This window comes from Oncorhynchus tshawytscha, linkage group LG19 (assembly GCF_018296145.1).
Source record: "Oncorhynchus tshawytscha isolate Ot180627B linkage group LG19, Otsh_v2.0, whole genome shotgun sequence".
Classification (NCBI taxonomy): Eukaryota; Metazoa; Chordata; class Actinopteri; order Salmoniformes; family Salmonidae; genus Oncorhynchus; species Oncorhynchus tshawytscha.
The window spans coordinates 46,103,926-46,122,936 of record NC_056447.1 but is presented as its reverse complement, the minus strand read 5'-3'; the positions used below and the strand labels follow the sequence as shown (position 1 = coordinate 46,122,936).

General features: G+C 43.5%; 1 protein-coding gene across 1 annotated transcript in view; it reads right to left on the bottom strand.

Annotated features, from left to right (window-relative positions):
• Positions 1–308: 308 nt before the first annotated feature.
• poc1b (POC1 centriolar protein B) overlaps positions 309–19,011 on the bottom strand; it is a 57,931-nt gene continuing 39,228 nt past the window's right edge. Inside the window, exons 11-12 of the mRNA XM_024380072.2 lie at positions 1,493–1,735; positions 309–1,256 (exon numbers count right to left, since the gene is read on the bottom strand). Coding sequence (XP_024235840.1) covers positions 1,083–1,256; positions 1,493–1,735 — 417 coding nt within the window. The 3' untranslated portion in view covers positions 309–1,082. The remainder of the gene's footprint in view (positions 1,257–1,492; positions 1,736–19,011) is intronic.

Below are 19,011 nucleotides of genomic sequence, written 5' to 3'. Positions count from 1 at the left end.
TAGATGAACACACATTTATTGTATATGTATTTATAAAGAGGGGCCACTCCAGTGCTATTCACATCTGACTGTCGCTGGAAAAGTCAACAAGACCACTGGCTTCACAGAGGAACTGACACAGACTGTAATACTTGTAGATTCTGCTGCTACTGCTTGCCATTTGAGGTCTAGGCAAGGTTACTGTAAAGCACTGTGTGGAAAATTCCCATGATCTGGATCGATGGACCATGTAACAGAGTGAGTTTTGGATACTTGTGGGCTTTTATAGAGCAACTGCTGATGTAAAAATGACACACATGGAGACATGCCAGTGCAATATGTTCAATTTATTTAGTTCGTAGTATGAAAGGGAACGCATGAGAAAATATGCCGTACACTATACAACAGTGGGGGTATATGGTCATACACACACACACAGGCGCTTCATCAGCACATGACATAATGCATAGATTCTACTAATAAATGCTAGTACAAGAACCCATAGCGATGCATGCACACACACACACACACGAGAGGGAGAGAGGTGTAAGGAAGGCATGTTTATGGTGGCCTGTCCAGGAGAAGGAGACCAGAGGAATTGGACAGTGAAGGGAGCCCCTGCCTGGCCCAGCACGCTCTGCTCCCTTCACTGTCCACAGACAGACAGACCGGCTGTTTTCATAGCTGCAGCTGTGCTGTCTTGTCCTCCGCTCCCTTTCATCAACCTTTCATTACGGAGGGGCTTCACAAAGATCTTCCAAACACACGCACCCGCGCACACACCGATGAACATATGCACACACTGGTATATGTACAAAAACTCACCCCAGTCCCTAGCCAAAAAGCTTTGGTTTAAGTGTCCCAGACACACTGTGCTGTAGGGTTGAATAATCTTAAAGAGTGGCGAGATAGAGGGAGGATTTGATTAAGACAACGACCCCTGAGAAAGACCACCAAGGTGGAGGTTAAGGACCCCCACATTCCCTGTCCCTCCACACACACACACACACACACACACACACACACACACACACACACACACACACACACACGACCAAGTCAAAGGGAGGAGTGTGTGTCTGTGGAGAGGGAGGTGGGTGACCTTAGGCTGAGGCGACAGGGGATCCGCTCTCACCTTCCCTCTCTTCCTCCACCATCTCTCTTCTTCGGTCCTTCTCCTCCCCTCGCACCTGCAGCAGGATCTGACTCTGGTTGAATAAACACTCCTTCAGTTTGTCCTCCGTCAGGGTGAGGCGTTCTTCCAACACAGAGACAGTCTATGGGGTAGGAGAGGATCACACACCAGTTTTAGACTAAAAGTCTTTCACGACTATGTCAACACTTCACTCATTTCAACATCTAACTCTGTATCATCTGCTGTTCTTTCATAAACATTACAATTGAGTTGCCAGATTGGAATAGAAGGGGAAGTATTTTATGGTTGCCAGATTGGGTTGAAATGAAGTGGTTTAGCCAGGGCTGCCAGATTTGGATTAAGAGTTAAGGGACTGACCTGAGTGAGGACGTCAAGCTGCTGGACGATGCGTTCCAGGGTGCTGCTGAAGTTCATGGGGAGGTCTGAGCGCATCTCCAGAGGGTACGTCATCCCCTGTTCCTCCCCCCTCCTGCCTCCCATCTGCCTGGACTGGGACCCAGATGTTGAACCCTGTCCACTACTGTGGCAGTCTTCATTGGGGTTGAGGCTGGTACTGGCAATCCGCCGTGCTGGCAAATTGTTTGCATGGCCGTTGATAGCCTTGAAAGAAAGAGGGGAGGGTGAATGCAACAGCTGACCAGGTTTGATTGATTTTGAAGTGAACATTAACTTTAAGGACCTCACAACTGAATTTGAGGGAAAGCATTGCCATTTATAACTCAATGGTTTTCTTGGTGCGGGGACTTCTGACCTGAACAGGACATCACAACAGTAAGATCTGTGGTTCCGTAGACGTCATGTGAGAGGGCTATTAACCAGGTAGAGACTGGTTTTATGAGACAACTTAATCTAGCCGGCTTTATCAACAACCCATTGACAATACGTAGACCAGAGATCATCAACTAGATTCGGCCGCAAGCAGATTTTTTCATGAGCGGAGGGTCAGGGGGCCAGAATATATATATTTTTTAAATGTTTTTTTTTTTTTTTTTAACTAGGCAAGTCAGTTAAGAACAAATTCTTATTTTCAATGACGGCCTAGGAACAGTGGGTTAACTGCCTGTTCAGGGGCATTGTACCTTGTCAGCTCGGGAATTTGAACTTGCAACCTTTCGGTTACTAGTCCAACGCTCTAACCACTAGGCTACCCTGCCGCACCATAATTACTAATCATTTGTAGACAGCAAATCTAATGCAAGAAGCCCAAACAGACATAATATTTGAATAAAATATAACCATTTCAAACCTTGTTTACATTTGTTTACGATCATTTACATTGAGTGTACAAAACATTAGGAACACCTGCTCTTTACATGACAGACTGACCAGGTGAAAGCTATGATCCCTTATTAAAATGTCACTTGTTAAATCCACTTCAATCAGTGTAGATGAAAAGGGTGAACGAGCAATACAAAATATTGAAGTGCCTTTGAACCGGGTATGGTTGTAGGTGCCGGGCGCCCAGTTTGAGTGTGTCAAGAAGTGCCACACTGCTGGGTTTTTCACACTCAACAGTTTCCTGTGTGTATCAAGAATGGTCCACCACCCAAAGGACATCCAGCCAACTTGACACAACTGTGGGAAGCACAGGTACAAGTCAATATTAGGAAGGTGTTCCTAATATTTTGTAGACTCAGGGTCTCTCTCTCTCTCTCTCTCTCTATTATGCGGGGAATACATTGGAACAGATTTCCAAAATAAAAATAACAACTGATTTGCTGGTGTATTTACAGTCTTATTTCCAACAATAAAAAAATAAACAATTACAATGTAACCCTTTGCTCAGAAAACTTGGGGGGCCAAATAAAATCCCCCATGGGCTGCCAGTTGGGAAACCCTGACTGCTGCCGGTTGGGAAGCCCTGACTGCTGGCGGTTGGGAAGCCCTGACTGCTGCCGGTTGGGAAGCCCTGACTGCTGGCGGTTGGGAAGCCCTGACTGCTGGCGGTTGGGAAGCCCTGACTGCTGCCGGTTGGGAAGCCCTGACTGCTGCCGGTTGGGAAGCCCTGACTGCTGCCGGTTGGGAAGCCCTGACTGCTGCCGGTTGGGAAGCCCTGACTGCTGCCGGTTGGGAAGCCCTGACATAGAGGAAGTGGTTACAACCGTAATGCTAATGACAAAACATGGCAAATGTGTTAGTTCATGAATCCTATAAGCTGTAAAGCCTAGCCAGTCACTCTCCCCTCCCACTCTACATCCCTCCCTCTGGCCAATAATGTTTTTACAGTAGAGGAACGGAGACGATGAGAGGAGAGAGACTGTGCCCAAGAAGGCCAAGGTAACATCTCTAAAAGACAATCACCCTCACGTAGCACTCACGTCCGTAGCCATGAAATGCTTTAAAAGGCTGGTCATGGCTCACATAAAACCCATCATCTCAGACACCTGGACCCACTCCAAATCACCAAAACAGATCCACAGATACACTCCACACTGCTCTCTCCCACCTGGACAAGAGGAACACCTACGTGAGTATGCTGTTCATTGACTACAGCTCAGCGTTCAATACAATAGTGTCCTCCAAGCTCATCACTAAGCTAAGGACCCTGAGACTGAACACCTCCCTCTGCAACTGGATCCTGGACTTCCTAATGGGCCGCCCTCAGGTGGTAAAGGTTAGCAACAACATATCCGCCACGCTGACCTTCAACACAGGGGCCTCTCGGGGGTGCGTCTTTAGTCACCTCCAGTACTCCCTGTTCGCCCACGACTGCGTGGCTACGCACGACTCCAACACCATTATTAAGGTTGATGACGACACGACGGTGGTAGGCCTGATCACCGACGACGAGACAGCCTATTAGAGGTTAGTGACCTGGCAGTGTGGTGCCAGGACAATAACCTCTCCCTCAACAAGACAACAGAGTTGACTGTGGACTACAGGAAAGGGAGGGCTGAGCACACCCTCAATTATCTCCTGCACATCAACTCAGTACTGGTACCTGTGTATATAGCCAAGTTATAGATACTCATTGAGTATTTATTCCTTGTGTTATTATTTTTCTATAATTTTATATGCATTGTAGGTAAGGGCCTGTTATTAAGCATTTTGTTGTTAGTCTACAGCATGTGACAAATTACATTTTACTTGTTAACTTGAGCGGTTATGACCCGAGAGACTTGGGGAGTAGGACTCATCGTATTGGCTTGCTCCTAATAAAACAGCAAACAGTTAAAAAAACAGGGTCAACGAGTTGGAGAACTTTCCTACATATTCTGAGACCAAATCCATACCTCCTGAAGCAAGATAAACAATAGAAACTAGCTGCAGCCCATCCTTAGAGACAGTAAATCATTGAATTTCATACATTTTATTAAAAAGGAATGTCTTTATTCAAAGCAGGCTCACGTGTTCCTGCTTTGGAAACACAACCCAAGACCACGCAGACAGACAAGGATCAACACGATCTACAATGTTGCTGCAACACACAGACTTCAGATCACTTCTAGCACACAGACAAAGATACAGACAAGATGTGTCCCGGCCCCATACAATACACATACACATGGACACAGACAAAAACAACGTGCTAGCGAGCTTCCTGGGCAGGGTAAGGGAGGTACAGGGGCGAGGAGATAAAGAGAAGGAATGAGACAAGAGAGGAAGGAGGTGGTGAGTGGGGGCTTAATGCATGGAGGAATCGATTCCTGCCTTGTTTCCTGTGCACTTACATCAAAGAGTCTTGGGGGGGAGAAGGGGGTGGAAGGGAGAGGAAGGAGGGCTTGGTCCTGACTGGAGGTGAACAAAGCTGTCAGTGTGAAGAGGGACTCCAACTGGACTCCTTTCTATCTCGCTTTTCCCCTCCCTTCTCCCCCCTCTCTCGGTTACTCTCTCTCTGACCCCCCCGGGCCGCATCTGGGCAACATCTGTTGTGTTCATTAATGCTCAGCAGACCCAGACCTGACTCCATCCATCTCTCTTTTCGCTTCCTCTTGCGTCTTTCCCTTCTCTTGCAGGAAGTTGGAGAGCAATCAGACATTAAGAGGCAGCATACCATGTGTCAATCACTAAACACACACACTGTGCTCGTTTGCCATGTCATGTGGAATGGCGAGACACGGCCCATTGCCACAGCAAGCAAGGCCATCGGTGGCATTCTGCCAGCTCGGCTGTCTGTTCGGTTGGTCGGTGGGAGAAGAGTGGGCGAACAGAAACTTTAATCAAACTACAGAACCATTCCCAGATAGATAACAGAGCTGGAGCACAGTCTGTCTGATACCACTGTAACACTTGGTCTGATACCACAGTGTTAGTATGTAATATTATGAAAACTTCAATCCAGAGGTTGACAACTGAAGGCCGTTATCTGTTACAATTACAGAAGGGCTGGCATAATATTCTGTAACATACCCGCGGGTAAAGGGTAAGAGTACTGTTTTAATATCAGCTCCCTATGCAAGTGTCATTGACAGAGTATATTTACAGAAATGGATAACATATAGCAATATTAGATACGTATGATAATTGTTTACACATTTTTTTAAAGGTTTGTGATGTTTCCATTAACAGCATCTTCAGCCCATATAAGGTCATGCCACTCTGTCTACAGTGAACACTTTGTCCCAGATTTTGAAGTGGACACAGGTGGACAGCCAGCGCCAGCAGTGTACCCAATTAATGCCAATGACCAATTCATTTATCTCCCTGTCCTCGCCAGCCACTAGCCAGCCTCTCCATCTCACCCAGACGATTAGAAATGAGTATGTCTAAAATGACAGACTATTCCCTATGCACTGCACTACTGTTGATGAATACCCTATGGGCTCTGGTCTAAAGAAATGCACTATAAAGGGAATAGGGTGCCATTTGGTACTCATTCTATATTTATGAGCTACTCCAGCAGAGTGGTCTGAGAGAGAAGAAACAATCAGAATAATTGTTATAGGCTGTGTCTGTTGTTGCTGTGGGATATATAGCACAGCAAATATACAATTATAGTGTTGTTGTTAGGGGGGGTAAGTTGATTTCTTACTTTCTCTTGTGGATTTAGACAGCTAACATGCCATGTTACTAAACTAGTTTGATTGAGTTGTTGACTAAAGTGTTAGATTAAAGGAAAATAGATAAATACATACACAAGTGGTCAAAAGTTTGGACACACCTAGTCATTCCAGGGTTTTCCTAATTTGTACTATTTCCTACATTGTAAAATAATATTGAAGACATCAAAACTATGAAATAACACATATGGAATCAAGTAGTAATCAAAAAGTGTTAATGTCAAAATATATTTAAATGTGAGATTATTCAAAGTAGCCCCCCTTTCACAGTTTTGCACACTCTTAGCATTCTCTCAACCAGCTTCACCTGGAATGCTTTCCCAACAGTCTTGATTATGTTTCCACATATGCTGAGCACTTGTTGGCTGTTTTTCCTTCACTCTGTGGTCCAACTCATCCCAAACCACCTAAATTGGGTTGAGGGTGGGTGATTGTGAAGAATGGGATGGCGTATTGCTGCATAATACTGTGGTAGCCATGCTGGTTAAGTGTGCCTTGAACTCTAAATCACAGACAGTATCTCCAGCAAAGCACAACCACACCTCCTGCGTCACAGTGGGAACACATATGCGGAGATCATCCGTACACCTACTCTGCGTCTCACAAAGATACGGAGGTCGGAAACAAAAATCTCAAATTCGGACATCCACTGGTCTAATGGTCTAATGTCCATTGCTCGTGTTTCTTGGCCCAAGTAAGTCTCTTCTTCTTATTGGTGTCTTTGCAAAAATTTGACCATGAAGGCCTGATTCACACAGTCTCCTCTGAACAGTTGATGTTGAGATGTGTCTGTTACTTGAACTCTGAAGCATTTATTTGGGCTGACATTTATGAGGCTGGTAACACTAATGAACTTGTCCTCTGCAGCAGAGATAACTCTGGGTCTTACTTTCCTGTGGCAGTCCTCATGCAAGCTAGTTTAATCAAAGCGCGTGATGGTTTTCGTGACTGCACTAGAAGAAACTTTCAAAAGTTCAACTTTTTCTGGATTGACTGACCTTCATGTCTTAAAGTAAATGATAGACTGTCATTTCTCTTTGCTTACTTGAGCTGTATTTTCCATAATCTGGACTTGGTCTTTTACCAAACAGGGCTATCTTCTGTATACCACCCCTACCATGTCACAACACAACTGATTGGTTCAAACGCATCGAGGAAAGAAATTCCACAAATTAACTTTTAACAAGGAACACCTGTTAATTGAAATGCATTCCAGGTGACTACCTCATGAAGCTGGTTGAGAGAATGCCAAAAGTGTGCAAAGCTGTCAAGGCAAAGGGTGGCTACTTTTAAGAATCTCAAATATATTTAGATTTGTTTAACACTTTTTTGGTTACTACGTGACTCCAAGTATTATTTCATAGTTGATGTCTTCACTATTACGGTACAAGGTAGAAAATATAAAAAATAAAGAAAAACCCTTGAATGACTAGGTGTGTCCAAACTTTTGACTGGTACAGTATATCATACACAGATATTAAAAAGAGAAAATGCAAGGTTTTCTGTGTGTGTGCACGTGCGTGTCCTCAGTCCACATTTCTCCATTCCCTTCCCCTATAAACACATAGGCAAGTAGAGCAGAGTGCCGCTACTCTCTGTCCGCCTGCTGATGGGGAAGGGAACATTTCCTCGTCACAGGATGCCATGGTAACACCATTAGTCAGCCTCAGAGAACAAGGAAATGGGTTGTTAATTGGATTCGTTCTGACATTCTTGATTTCTTGTTTCTAGTTTTTGATTTATTATTTGTTTGACAATTTACTGCACTGTTAAGAGCTAGTAAAAAGCATTTCAATGAACCCACTATAACATCTCCTAAACTGTGTACGGCGAACACCACACTTATTTGGATTTGAAATCCTTATGGAAATCAAAGGAGGCACTATCTCCCCTGACCCCGCCCAGGTTCTGTCTCACACACTGCAGTCATTTTGACCATCTTCCTTTATGAGTCTTGGAGATCAAAGCGTTTGTGGGAGTTCGTAGCAATGAGTACCTGGGTTCAAATACCATTTTGGGTCTTTCAAAAACTTGAGCATTTGTTTTAGCCTAGTAGTTCTCAAACTTTGGGGGGGGGACAGAGGACGGTGCCAAGTCCAGCTATAACAGGGTGTAATTTCAAAACTGGGTAGTGCATTATTAGTTCCTCTTGTCATGTTAGTAATTTATATTTATAACGTGTCAGAAATGTCTAAATCAACTAGCCCATGTCAGCTAACTTTTAAACTTTTTTTGTCACTCAAATATCACATGAATACACATTAGACAGGGCAAAATGTATAGACTTCCAAGAAATGTGCTTTAAAACTGCAACATTTTCTTTGCACCCCATGACAAAATGTGTAGAACTGCTGGAAATAAGCTTTAAACCTACAAAATTCTCTCCAACAAGAGGGGTGTAAACAGTGTGTCATGAACAGTGCTTGTGCCCATCGAAATCGACGTGGCACATGTTCCCCAATGCTGGAAAGGGGGCCACGTGTAAAAAATAATATGTTTCAAAACCACTGTTTTAGCACACCTGTAGTGCTAGGTGGGCAGGGTTAGCACTTTCAGGATTTTTCTATTGGTTGCAATGCAACAGGCAAGCTCAATCAACTCCAGCTAAAGTATTTCAAATAACTATTGAACCAAGGTCTGCTGGAGGGGAACTGGCTGGCCAGGTTAAAAGTGTCTGCTCTCTGGCCTCAGTCAGTCTGTGTGTGTGTGTGAGATACGCGGGTCAGCGGTTTGTTCACCCGCAGCTGCTACAGCCCGACTCTGTGATAAAGTGAAAATCTGAGGTCAGCAGCCGACCCTAACCTGCGAACATAGAAAATACGGATGGCAGAACAATTGACAGGACTTTTTAGATAAGCCTGTTTCTGCTTATAATGTAATCTTGTCTATAATTAGATACATGCAGCTTCTCTTCGGTCAGTGCTTGTTGCTCTAGAAGACTAAGTAAACATTTACGCATTAGAATAATGTAATAAATCGATAGAATTATCGGTAAGTTTATCTCTGCTTCTCTCGCCCAACAAAGACGTTTAGGGACCGGGGAGAAAATGCTAAAAAAATAAAATTGGAAACATTTTTCCATGTAAAAATGTCCAAGTGACATTGGTTTGACCGGCTTTAAGGAAATTAAAAGCTATTGAAACGACCCAACGTGATTTCTTTGGCTTAGATGCATATTTTGTGTGGTTGAAATACTATCAGCGTGTATGATGCTGATAAAGATACCACCTTTACAGATGGTCCCTAAACGCACACTCAGATTAAAGAAATAAATCATATTTTTCCACTCCTGTTCCGGAGTCAAAATTTACATTAGGTTTATATTTTTACTGCAAGAAATGCTTAATTCTTCAGGAGTTATTATAATATTAGGATATGTGAGAGGCTATAGACCTACAGTCGGTGTCCAGATGGGTTAAATGGAATAGTAGCCTATCTGAACAGTACAGTTCACTTGATGTGTCATTTTGAAGTCTCCATCTTGTGACTGTCGAATTTGTATAGCGCCTCACAAATAACACTGCTATCATCATCTTTTACCACTTCACCAAACATTAGACTAATGTTCTGGCCCTTCTATTCATTTTGAACTCTCTATTTCACAGCTTTTCTCTTATTGAATTAAACTCCTACATTTTCCTTTCTGCCTCAGCGGATCGACGTAAAGTTCCCAAAAGCATTTGTCAATTGGTGTGTATTTGACATGCTACAGTTAGGCCCTAAAGCTTAGGCTTCGGCTACGTACTAACGGCAGATAAAAAATAATGAAAGACAAAACCTCAATGTAGCAGTATACAAATTGCACAATAATTCTACATTCTTGGATTTTTAATGCATAGTTTTTTCTTTATTTAACCCACCACCAACCAATGGCCATTCAGAGACCGATCCCTCTTCTTCTCACCCATGCACACTAACTTTACCATGTTTTCAGCTACCATCAGGATACACACTAACTTTACCATGTTTTCAGCTACCATCAGCATACACACTAACTTTAACATGTTGTTTTCAGCTACCATCAGGATAAGGCCAGGGAATAGAACCAAGTACAGCTAGGCTGCTTAGCTTGCTTTGTTCATATTAGTGCCCAACATATCCTTCATTAACTAACCTTGCTATATAATATCTGTAATACAGTACAAAATCTATATCTAATTTTAGCTAACAGAACAACAACACCCTAAGTTCCTTTTGTCCTGCAGTTAGTGGATTGTTATTTAGACTGCATAACAAGTACGTGGTCACCCCAGGGTGAATAAATAGCCTTATGGTCTGCGTTCTCAAATGGTACCATATTCCCTATTTAGTGTACTACTTTTGACCAGAACCCACAGGGCTTTGGTCAAAAGTAGTTCACTATGTAGGGAATAAGGTGCCATTTTGGGATACAGTCAGTTCTGGCTGGCTGGCTGCTGGGGTGATATCAAAATATGGTGTCCTGTTAAAGTAGGCCATTTCCTGTGTTGGGACAAGCCACAGCTGTCCCCTGTCACCTAGTCAGGTGAGGCTCAGAGGGCTCTAAAGCTCTATTTCCTGTTGGGCTCTACATATTAACAGTCTGGGTAGCAGAGCGGATGGAGGGATCCCTTTACAGTACAGCTAGGCTACCCATTGCCCTCATCCTCTGTCATGCAAACAAAAGCGCACAAATACAACCGTGTGCATGTACACAGACAAATTCTCACACACTAAATTGTATACATTTAAATCTCCCTTATCTCAATCTCCCTCACAAACATCTCCAGCAGATGTGATCTAACTTGATATTGTGTCGGTTTTTTATGAAGTCTATTATTCTCTTGAAAAGCTTGTTTTGAAAGAAGAGGAAACCGGAGGTGGGTCTTGTGGCTGTGAAGAAGAGGCCACTTCCTCTTTATCCCTCTCTCCCCCTCAGCCCATCCCGCCCTCTTTCAGTCTGTATCTCTTTTCTCTCCCTCCCTCTCGCCTCAGACATCTGAAATGAGTCCTCCCACACATGGGCTCAAATATCCTGTTCCACAGATGCCATAAAAAATAAAGACAGCACTGCATTTTATAAGCAACTCTGTGCAACTAAGTGGTTATGTCATGTTGTGATTGTAACCAGGTCGAAGGAGGTAGCACGGGGCATGGAGGGAGAATGGGAACAGTAAACAACCGGCCCCGGTAATAAAAACAGCACTGACTGAGCAGTCAATGTTCAATGACAGGTGGACTGGTATCGCCATCTCACGGACACAACTCCCTCTTTAAATTGTAACCATCCTCTTTTATCTAGAACAAGTATCCTTAGTATTTATCTCCATATTGCTGCCCTGTAGGCTACCTAAAACTCTGACAAGACAAAATGCTGTGAAGGGAACTCTGATGCCAAGGCAACATGGTAAACAGTAGAGAAAGATAGATAGAGTATTCCTGAAAAGGAGCAGCAACGTGAGTAGGAAAGGAAGGAGAGAAGGGAAGAGAGAGCGAGAATCTTGGCAGAAGAGATGCAGACAGACAAACAAGGGAGAACAGATGAGGCAAAGAGGTGTTCTGACCCAGTTCTGGAGGAAGGAGGGATGAGATGTTACCCATTCCTACTGAGAGAAGACTGATGACTCATCACCAACAGAGAACAGACACTACAACACTGGAAACACAGCGGAGGCGTATGCTTCTCTGAATGTCTCAGTGCTCTACTGGTACCGTTGTAACCATGTTCCATGTGTTACTGTGCTAGCAAAGCTATGAAGCAGTCCAGTAATATGAAGAGAGGCGGGCACGATCATGTGTTACTGTGCTAGCAAAGCTATGAAGCAGTCCAGTAATATGAAGAGGCAGGCACGATCATGTGTTACTGTGCTAGCAAAGCTATGAAGCAGTCCAGTAATATGAAGAGGCAGGCACGATCATGTGTTACTGTGCTAGCAAAGCTATGAAGCAGTCCAGTAATATGAAGAGGCAGGCACGATCATGTGTTACTGTGCTAGCAAAGCTATGAAGCAGTCCAGTAATATGAAGAGGCGGGCACGATCATGTGCTACTGAAACAATGAACCGTCCTGCAGAGAGAGACATGCATTAACACAACCAAATATCGACCTTGATGTAACATTTATGTAGCAACACTGCATGGACATGAGATGTGCTATGACATTGTGATCTATGCTAAATTGTTCAGCTGTTGTCATTTATATTGTGTAACAGCATAACATGCAGCTGTCCTGAGACAAAGCGATACAGGCTGTTATGTTGTTACCCATTTGCAGCGTTGTTATGGTGATAGAACCGTTGTTAGTGCTACCAGGGAACGAGGTGGACGATTATTACGCTGCTCTTCTCAACATCAGAACCAACCCCGCCATTCAATTCTCTCTCTAAGATGTATGCACACTTGCGGACAAGTCCTGATGTGGATTTGAGCGCTGCTAAATAACCATGGCAACCCACCCAGATCTCTTCACAGCTCTTCAATCCAGAGCTAGTCATTTGTGTCGAATTGTAATTGTTATTGTTCAGGTTTATCCAGAACATGAGCAAAAGTATGTGGACACTAACTGCTCTTCTAACATCTCATTCCAAAATCATGGGCATTAATATGGAGTTTGTCCCCCCTTTGCTGCCATGCTCCACTTTTCTGGGAAGGCATTCTTATAAAAGATGTTGGAACATTGCTGCAGGTACTTGCTTCCATTCAGTCACAAGAGCATTTGTGAGGTGGGGCACTGATGTTGGGCGATTAGGCCTGGCTCGCAGTCGGCGTTCCAATTCATCCCAAAGGTGTTTGATGGGGTTGAGGTCAGGGCTCTGTGCAGGCCAGTCAAGTTCACCACACCAATCTCGACAAACCATTTCTGTACGGACATCGCTTTGTGCATGGGGGCATCGTCGTGCTGAAACAGGAAAGGCCCTTCCTCAAACTGTTGCCACACAGTTGGAAGCACAGAATCATCTAGAATGTAATTGTATGCTGTAGCATTAAGAATTCCCTTCACTGGAACTAAGCCAGAACCATGAAAAACACCCCCTGACCATTATTCCTCCTCCACCAAACTTTAAACTTGGCACTATGCCTGCGGCAGGTAGCGTTCTCCTGGCATCCGTAAAATCCGTTTTTGTCCGTCGGACTGCCAGATGGTGAAGCGTGATTCTTCATTCTAGAGAACACTTTACACCACTCCAGCCGACGCTTAACGTTGCGCATGGTGATCTTAGGCTTGTGTGAGTCTGCTCGGCCATGGAAACCCCTTTCATGAAGCTCCTGACGAACAGTTATTGTGCAGTTTGGTACTCGGTAGTGAGTATTGCAACCGAGGACATATGATTTTTAGGCGCTAAGCTCTTCAGCACTTGGGGGACCCCATTCTGTGAGCTTGTGTGGCCTACCACTTTGCAGCTGAGCCGTTGTTGCTCCTAAACGTTTCCACTTCACAATAACAGCACGGACAGCTCAGCAGGGCAGAAATTTGACGGACTGACTTGTTGGAAAGGTGGCATCCTATGACTGCCACATTGAACGTCACTGAGCTCTTCAGCACGGGCCATTCTACTGCCAATGTTGGTATATAATGATTGCATGGCTATGTGTTCAATTTCATATGTCAGCAACGGGTGCGGCTGAAATAGCCGAATCCACTAATTTGAAGGGGTGTCCACATACATTTGTATATATAGTGTATCCAGTTGTCAACCGTCGGCCAGGCATGCGTCGGCCAGGCATGGTTCAAGAAGAAGGGATTGATGCAACTGGGATTAACAGTACTGTATGCTACTCAATAGCTACATGGGTTCAATTGTAAAGTTGTGTCTGAGGCTGCCATTGTTAACATGTATGATGTTGTTAACCATACAGAGGTGCAGGTTAAAAAAGGACAGGATATGGAGTGCATACCTACAAATAGCTGCTTTCAAAACATTCAGGGAGCCTATTGCTTCACTTCAAATTGTAGCGGTCGTTATTGTTGATGTTTGTGTGCCGTTGACAGAGGTCAGAGTGTTAAAAGTTAACGAGACAGGTCTCTGTGCAGCAGAGACTAACCCAAGCTCATTTCAGCTCCATTGACGGCTCATTCATTCAATAACCTCGTTTAGTTGGAGCGGTTGTTCTTGTGTTGTTGATATGCCTGCCACTGGCGGCAGAATTCAAATAGATGCTTCAGTGTGGCTGTGTACGAATCACCACCCTATTTCATATATAGTGCACTACTTTGGATGGGCCCTGGTCAAATGTAGCGCACTATATAGTGAATAGCGTGCCATTTGAGACATACCCTAGGTGTTTGGTTGTGACTGTGTGTGTAGCAGGGATCCAGGACACCAACCCAGCATCCTGGTCTTTCTAACATAACAGTACGCCAATGTAATCGTAAAGGGAAGTGGAGGTTAAACGTCCTGCAGGGCGACACCCCCGCTCACCAGTCTCACGCAAACACACCAGGAATATCAGAGGCCGAGTTGTCTCACACACGTCTCGTTCTGTGAGTGTATCCATCTATCTATCACCTATATGGGTTGAAACAGGGCAACAATGTAGTGACTGAAACTAGAGAGAAAGAGGTGTGAGTCATACTCGTTGTCAGTGACTGCTGTGCTGTTTTAATCATACCGTGGAGTGTATTTCAAATCCAACAACATTGACATAACAGCCCCTTTGCTGAGCCTCAGGCTGCTCCAAGCCTGTGATGTGTTGTATGGCAGGTTGGCTACTCTGACAGCAAAAAAGTCAAGAGAGTTTTAGTGCAGATAGTATTGTATTCATTATAAATCAAAATGTTGTCATAATGCCTCAATGCTAACGTACCAAAACTTGACAATAGGATGTATGTTATGCATAAAAACATTAAAGAAACATTGTTGTAATAAGTGGACACTATTCCATATTAGAAGCCAACCATGATGCTTTACCTAGAATTCAAAGCACATAGGAACAAACTGTCTCAAGCTTTTGGTAGACACCCATCTGGAGATGCTTTTCAATAACAATACCAGGTCTGCCACAGCAGAAGAGAGAACGAGAGATGAGGGGGAGTGGTAACGTGGTTTTACATAAAAAGGCAAACAATCACAGAGTAGATACAGTGTGTGTGGGTTGCAGACAGTGCTGGGTTCAGGTCAGCCTTGTAGACTAATAGTAGCTGGCGGGCTGTGGCAGATACAAATTGTTGTGTGTGTGTGTGTGACACAGATGAGCGAGGCGGGCGGCAGGCAGAGGGCAGGCAGCGAGCTGTGCCGTAATGCATCAGAGCAGGAAGCTATTAACATGGCATTACCAGGCGGATGAGGATGAGGGGCAGGAAATGACATTCTGCTGCTGCTGCCAAACCTCTCCCCAGCCTCCTCCTCTCCTGATGTCACAGCACTCCTTCCCCACGGGTAATTGATTATTACGGCCTTCCATAGGCTCAATGTCTGTATGTGTGTCTGTGGCGCACACACACACAAACACAGCTAGATGACTAAACCCACATTTGAGCATTCCCCCTGCTGTGAATGACGCAAAATATTTAGAAGTACTGTAGTCAGAGATATTACAGTCACTATAAGGCCAGCCAATGAGCTAGCTGCTGTTAGCTTGCATAATGCTGCATCCAATATCAAGGAGCTTAAGTCAATTGATAATGTTATTCCAGCAACACTTCCTATGACCTTCTACATAAGCACGTATAGCTACTCATAAGCATGCCATAAACCCATAACTCAGGCATCTAGCTGCTAGATTCTATCCTTATATAATAGGCAGTAAATTCAGACAGCCTGAATGTGAACTGTCTGAGTTGGCCAACTGGCTCCTTGACAGATTTTGTTTTTTGACAAATGTGAGTGTTTGTTGTGAAATGTTGTTGGTGTCTGAGTGTTTTAGTAGTGATGACTTGACATGTAACACAGGGTTTTGACTAGATAGTATACAGCTTATGTCAGAATTGACTTTTGAATGCAGATTAGGAGAATAAACAAAGCAGGTTAGGATAATTATATTAAAAGGGTTACGGTTAGCTAAAATGAAAAACATTTCAATTTTTTACAACAATTTGACATAAGATGCAGCTTATCTACCAATGACCGTAACACAGCTCCTACAGACATACAGTAGTAAATGTTCCCTGACCTGTTCCTTGGCTAGTGGTCAATCACTAATAACACTATAGGCACTTCACTGTCCCAGCTATCTTCCAATTTGAAAAGAAGGCCAGGAGGTGAGACAATAGACAGTCATGTATTATTATAAACAAGCATGATGCCAACAAAGTCACACAGAGAATGCACCAGGTGAGAAGTGGTATTATGGTAGTTTATTTTGATGCCCTAGTAAATGAGGTACTACAAGCCTTGTGTGATAAGTAACATAACCCAATTGTACCAATTTAGACAACATCAAATAATACATTTCCTACAACGTGCGATTCAAACTTCTTTACAACTCCATTGTTTCCCTGACATTTAGCCTGTGATGGTTCAACCCTAACCATATGAAAGAGGGGGTAGATAGAGGAGAGAAAGAGGGGTAGATAGAGAGGGGAGAGATAATAGACAGAGCAGATAGAGTAGAAAGAAGGGAGCTAGAGGGGGGAGAGAGAATAGACAGAAGAGAGAGATAATAGATAGAGAGGAGAGAGATAATAGATAGAGACAAACCAAAACAAAGGCAAAGTCTTCTCATGCTTTGTTGATTTCAAAATTGCCTTCGACTCAATTTGGCACGAGGGTCTGCTATACAAATTGATGGAAAGTGGTGGTGTTGGGGGTAAAACAAGACATTATAAAATCCATGTACACAAACAACAAGTGTGAGGATAAAATTGGCAAAAAACAAATTTCTTCACACAGGGCCAGGGGGTGAGACAGGGATGCAGCTTAAGACCCACCCTCTTCAATATATATATATATAAACGAATTGGCGCGGGCACTAGAAGTCTGCAGCACCCGGCCTCACCCTACTAGAATCTGAAGACAAATGTCTACGGTTTGCTGATGATCTGGTGCTTCTGTCACCAACCAAGGAGGGCCTTCAGCAGCACCAAGATATTTTAAACAGATTCTGCCAGACCTGGGCCCTGACAGTAAATCTTAGTATGACAAAAATAATGGTGTTCCAAAAAAAGGTCCAGTCGCCAGGACCACAAATACAAATTCCATCTAGACACCATTGCCCTAGAGCACACAAAAAACTATACATACCTTGGCCTAAACATCAGCGCCACAGGTAACTTCCACAAAGCTGTGAACGATCTGAGAGACAAGGCAAGAAGGGCATTCTATGCCATCAAAAGGAACATAAAATTCAACATACCAATTAGGATCTGGCTAAAAATACTTGAAATCAGTCAGAGCCCATTGCCCTTTATGGTTGTGAGGTCTGGGGCCCGCTCACCAACCAAGACTTCACGAAATGGGACAAATACCAAATTGAGACTCTGCAAAAATATCCTCCGTGTACAACGTAGAACACCAAATAATGCATGCAGAGCAGAATTAGGCCCATACCCAGTAATTATCAAAATCTAGAAAAGAGACGTTAAATTCTACAACCACCTAAAAGGAAGCGATTCCCAAACCTTCCATAACAAAGCCATCACCTACAGAGAGAAGAGAAGAGTCCCCTAACCAAGCCTGTCCTGGGGCTCTGTTCACAAACACACGTCACAGAGCCCCAGGACAGCAACACAATTAGACCCAACCAAATCATGAGAAAACAAAAAGTTAATTACTAGACACATTGGAAAGAATTAACAAAAAAACAGAGCAAACTAGAAGCCTATTTGGCCCTAAACAGAGAGTACACAGTGGCAGAATACCTGACCACTGTGACTGACCCAAACTTAAGGAAAGCTTTGACTATGTACAGACTCGGTGAGCATAGCCTTGCTATTGAGAAAGGCCGCCGTAGGCAGACATGGCTCTCAAGAGAAGACAGGCTATGTGCTCACTGCCCACAAAATGAGGTGGAAACTGAGCTGCACTTCCTAACCTCCTGCCCAATGTATGTATATTAGAGACACATATTTTCCTCAGATTACACAGATCCACAAAGAATTCAAAAACAAACCCAATTTTGATAAACTCCCATATGTACTGGGTGAAATTCAACAGTGTGCCATCACAGCAGCAAAATTTGTGACCTGTTGCCACAAGAAAAGGGCAACCAGTGAAGAACAAACACCATTGTAAATACAACCTATATTTATGCTTATTTATTTTCCCTTGTGTACTTTAACTATATATTTTTTATTGTTTATTTCACTTTTGTATATTATCTACGTCACTTGCTTTGGCAATGTTAACACGTTTCCCAAGCCAATAAAGTCCCTTGAATATAATTGAATAGATGAGAGAAGAGAGTAGAGAGAATAGATGAGAGAAGAGAGTAGAGAGAATAGATGAGAGAAGAGAGTAGAGAGAATAGATGAGAGAAGAGAGTAGAGAGAATAGATGAGAGAAGAGAGTAGAGAGAATAGATGAGAGAAGAGAGTAGAGAGAATAGATGAGAGAAGAGAGTAGAGAGAATAGATGAGAGAAGAGAGTAGAGAGAATAGATGAGAGAAGAGAGTAGAGAGAATAGATGAGAGAAGAGAGTAGAGAGAATAGATGAGAGAAGAGAGTAGAGAGAATAGATGAGAGAAGAGAGTAGAGAGAATAGATGAGAAGAGAGTAGAGAGAATAGATGAGAAGAGAGTAGAGAGAATAGATGAGAAGAGAGTAGAGAGAATAGATGAGAGAAGAGAGTAGAGAGAATAGATGAGAGAAGAGAGTAGAGAGAATAGATGAGAGAAGAGTAGAGGAGAGAATAGATGAGAGAAGAGAGAGAATAGATGAGAAGAGAGTAGAGAGAATAGATGAGAAGAGAGTAGAGAGAATAGATGAGAAGAGAGTAGAGAGAATAGATGAGAAGAGAGTAGAGAGAATAGATGAGAAGAGA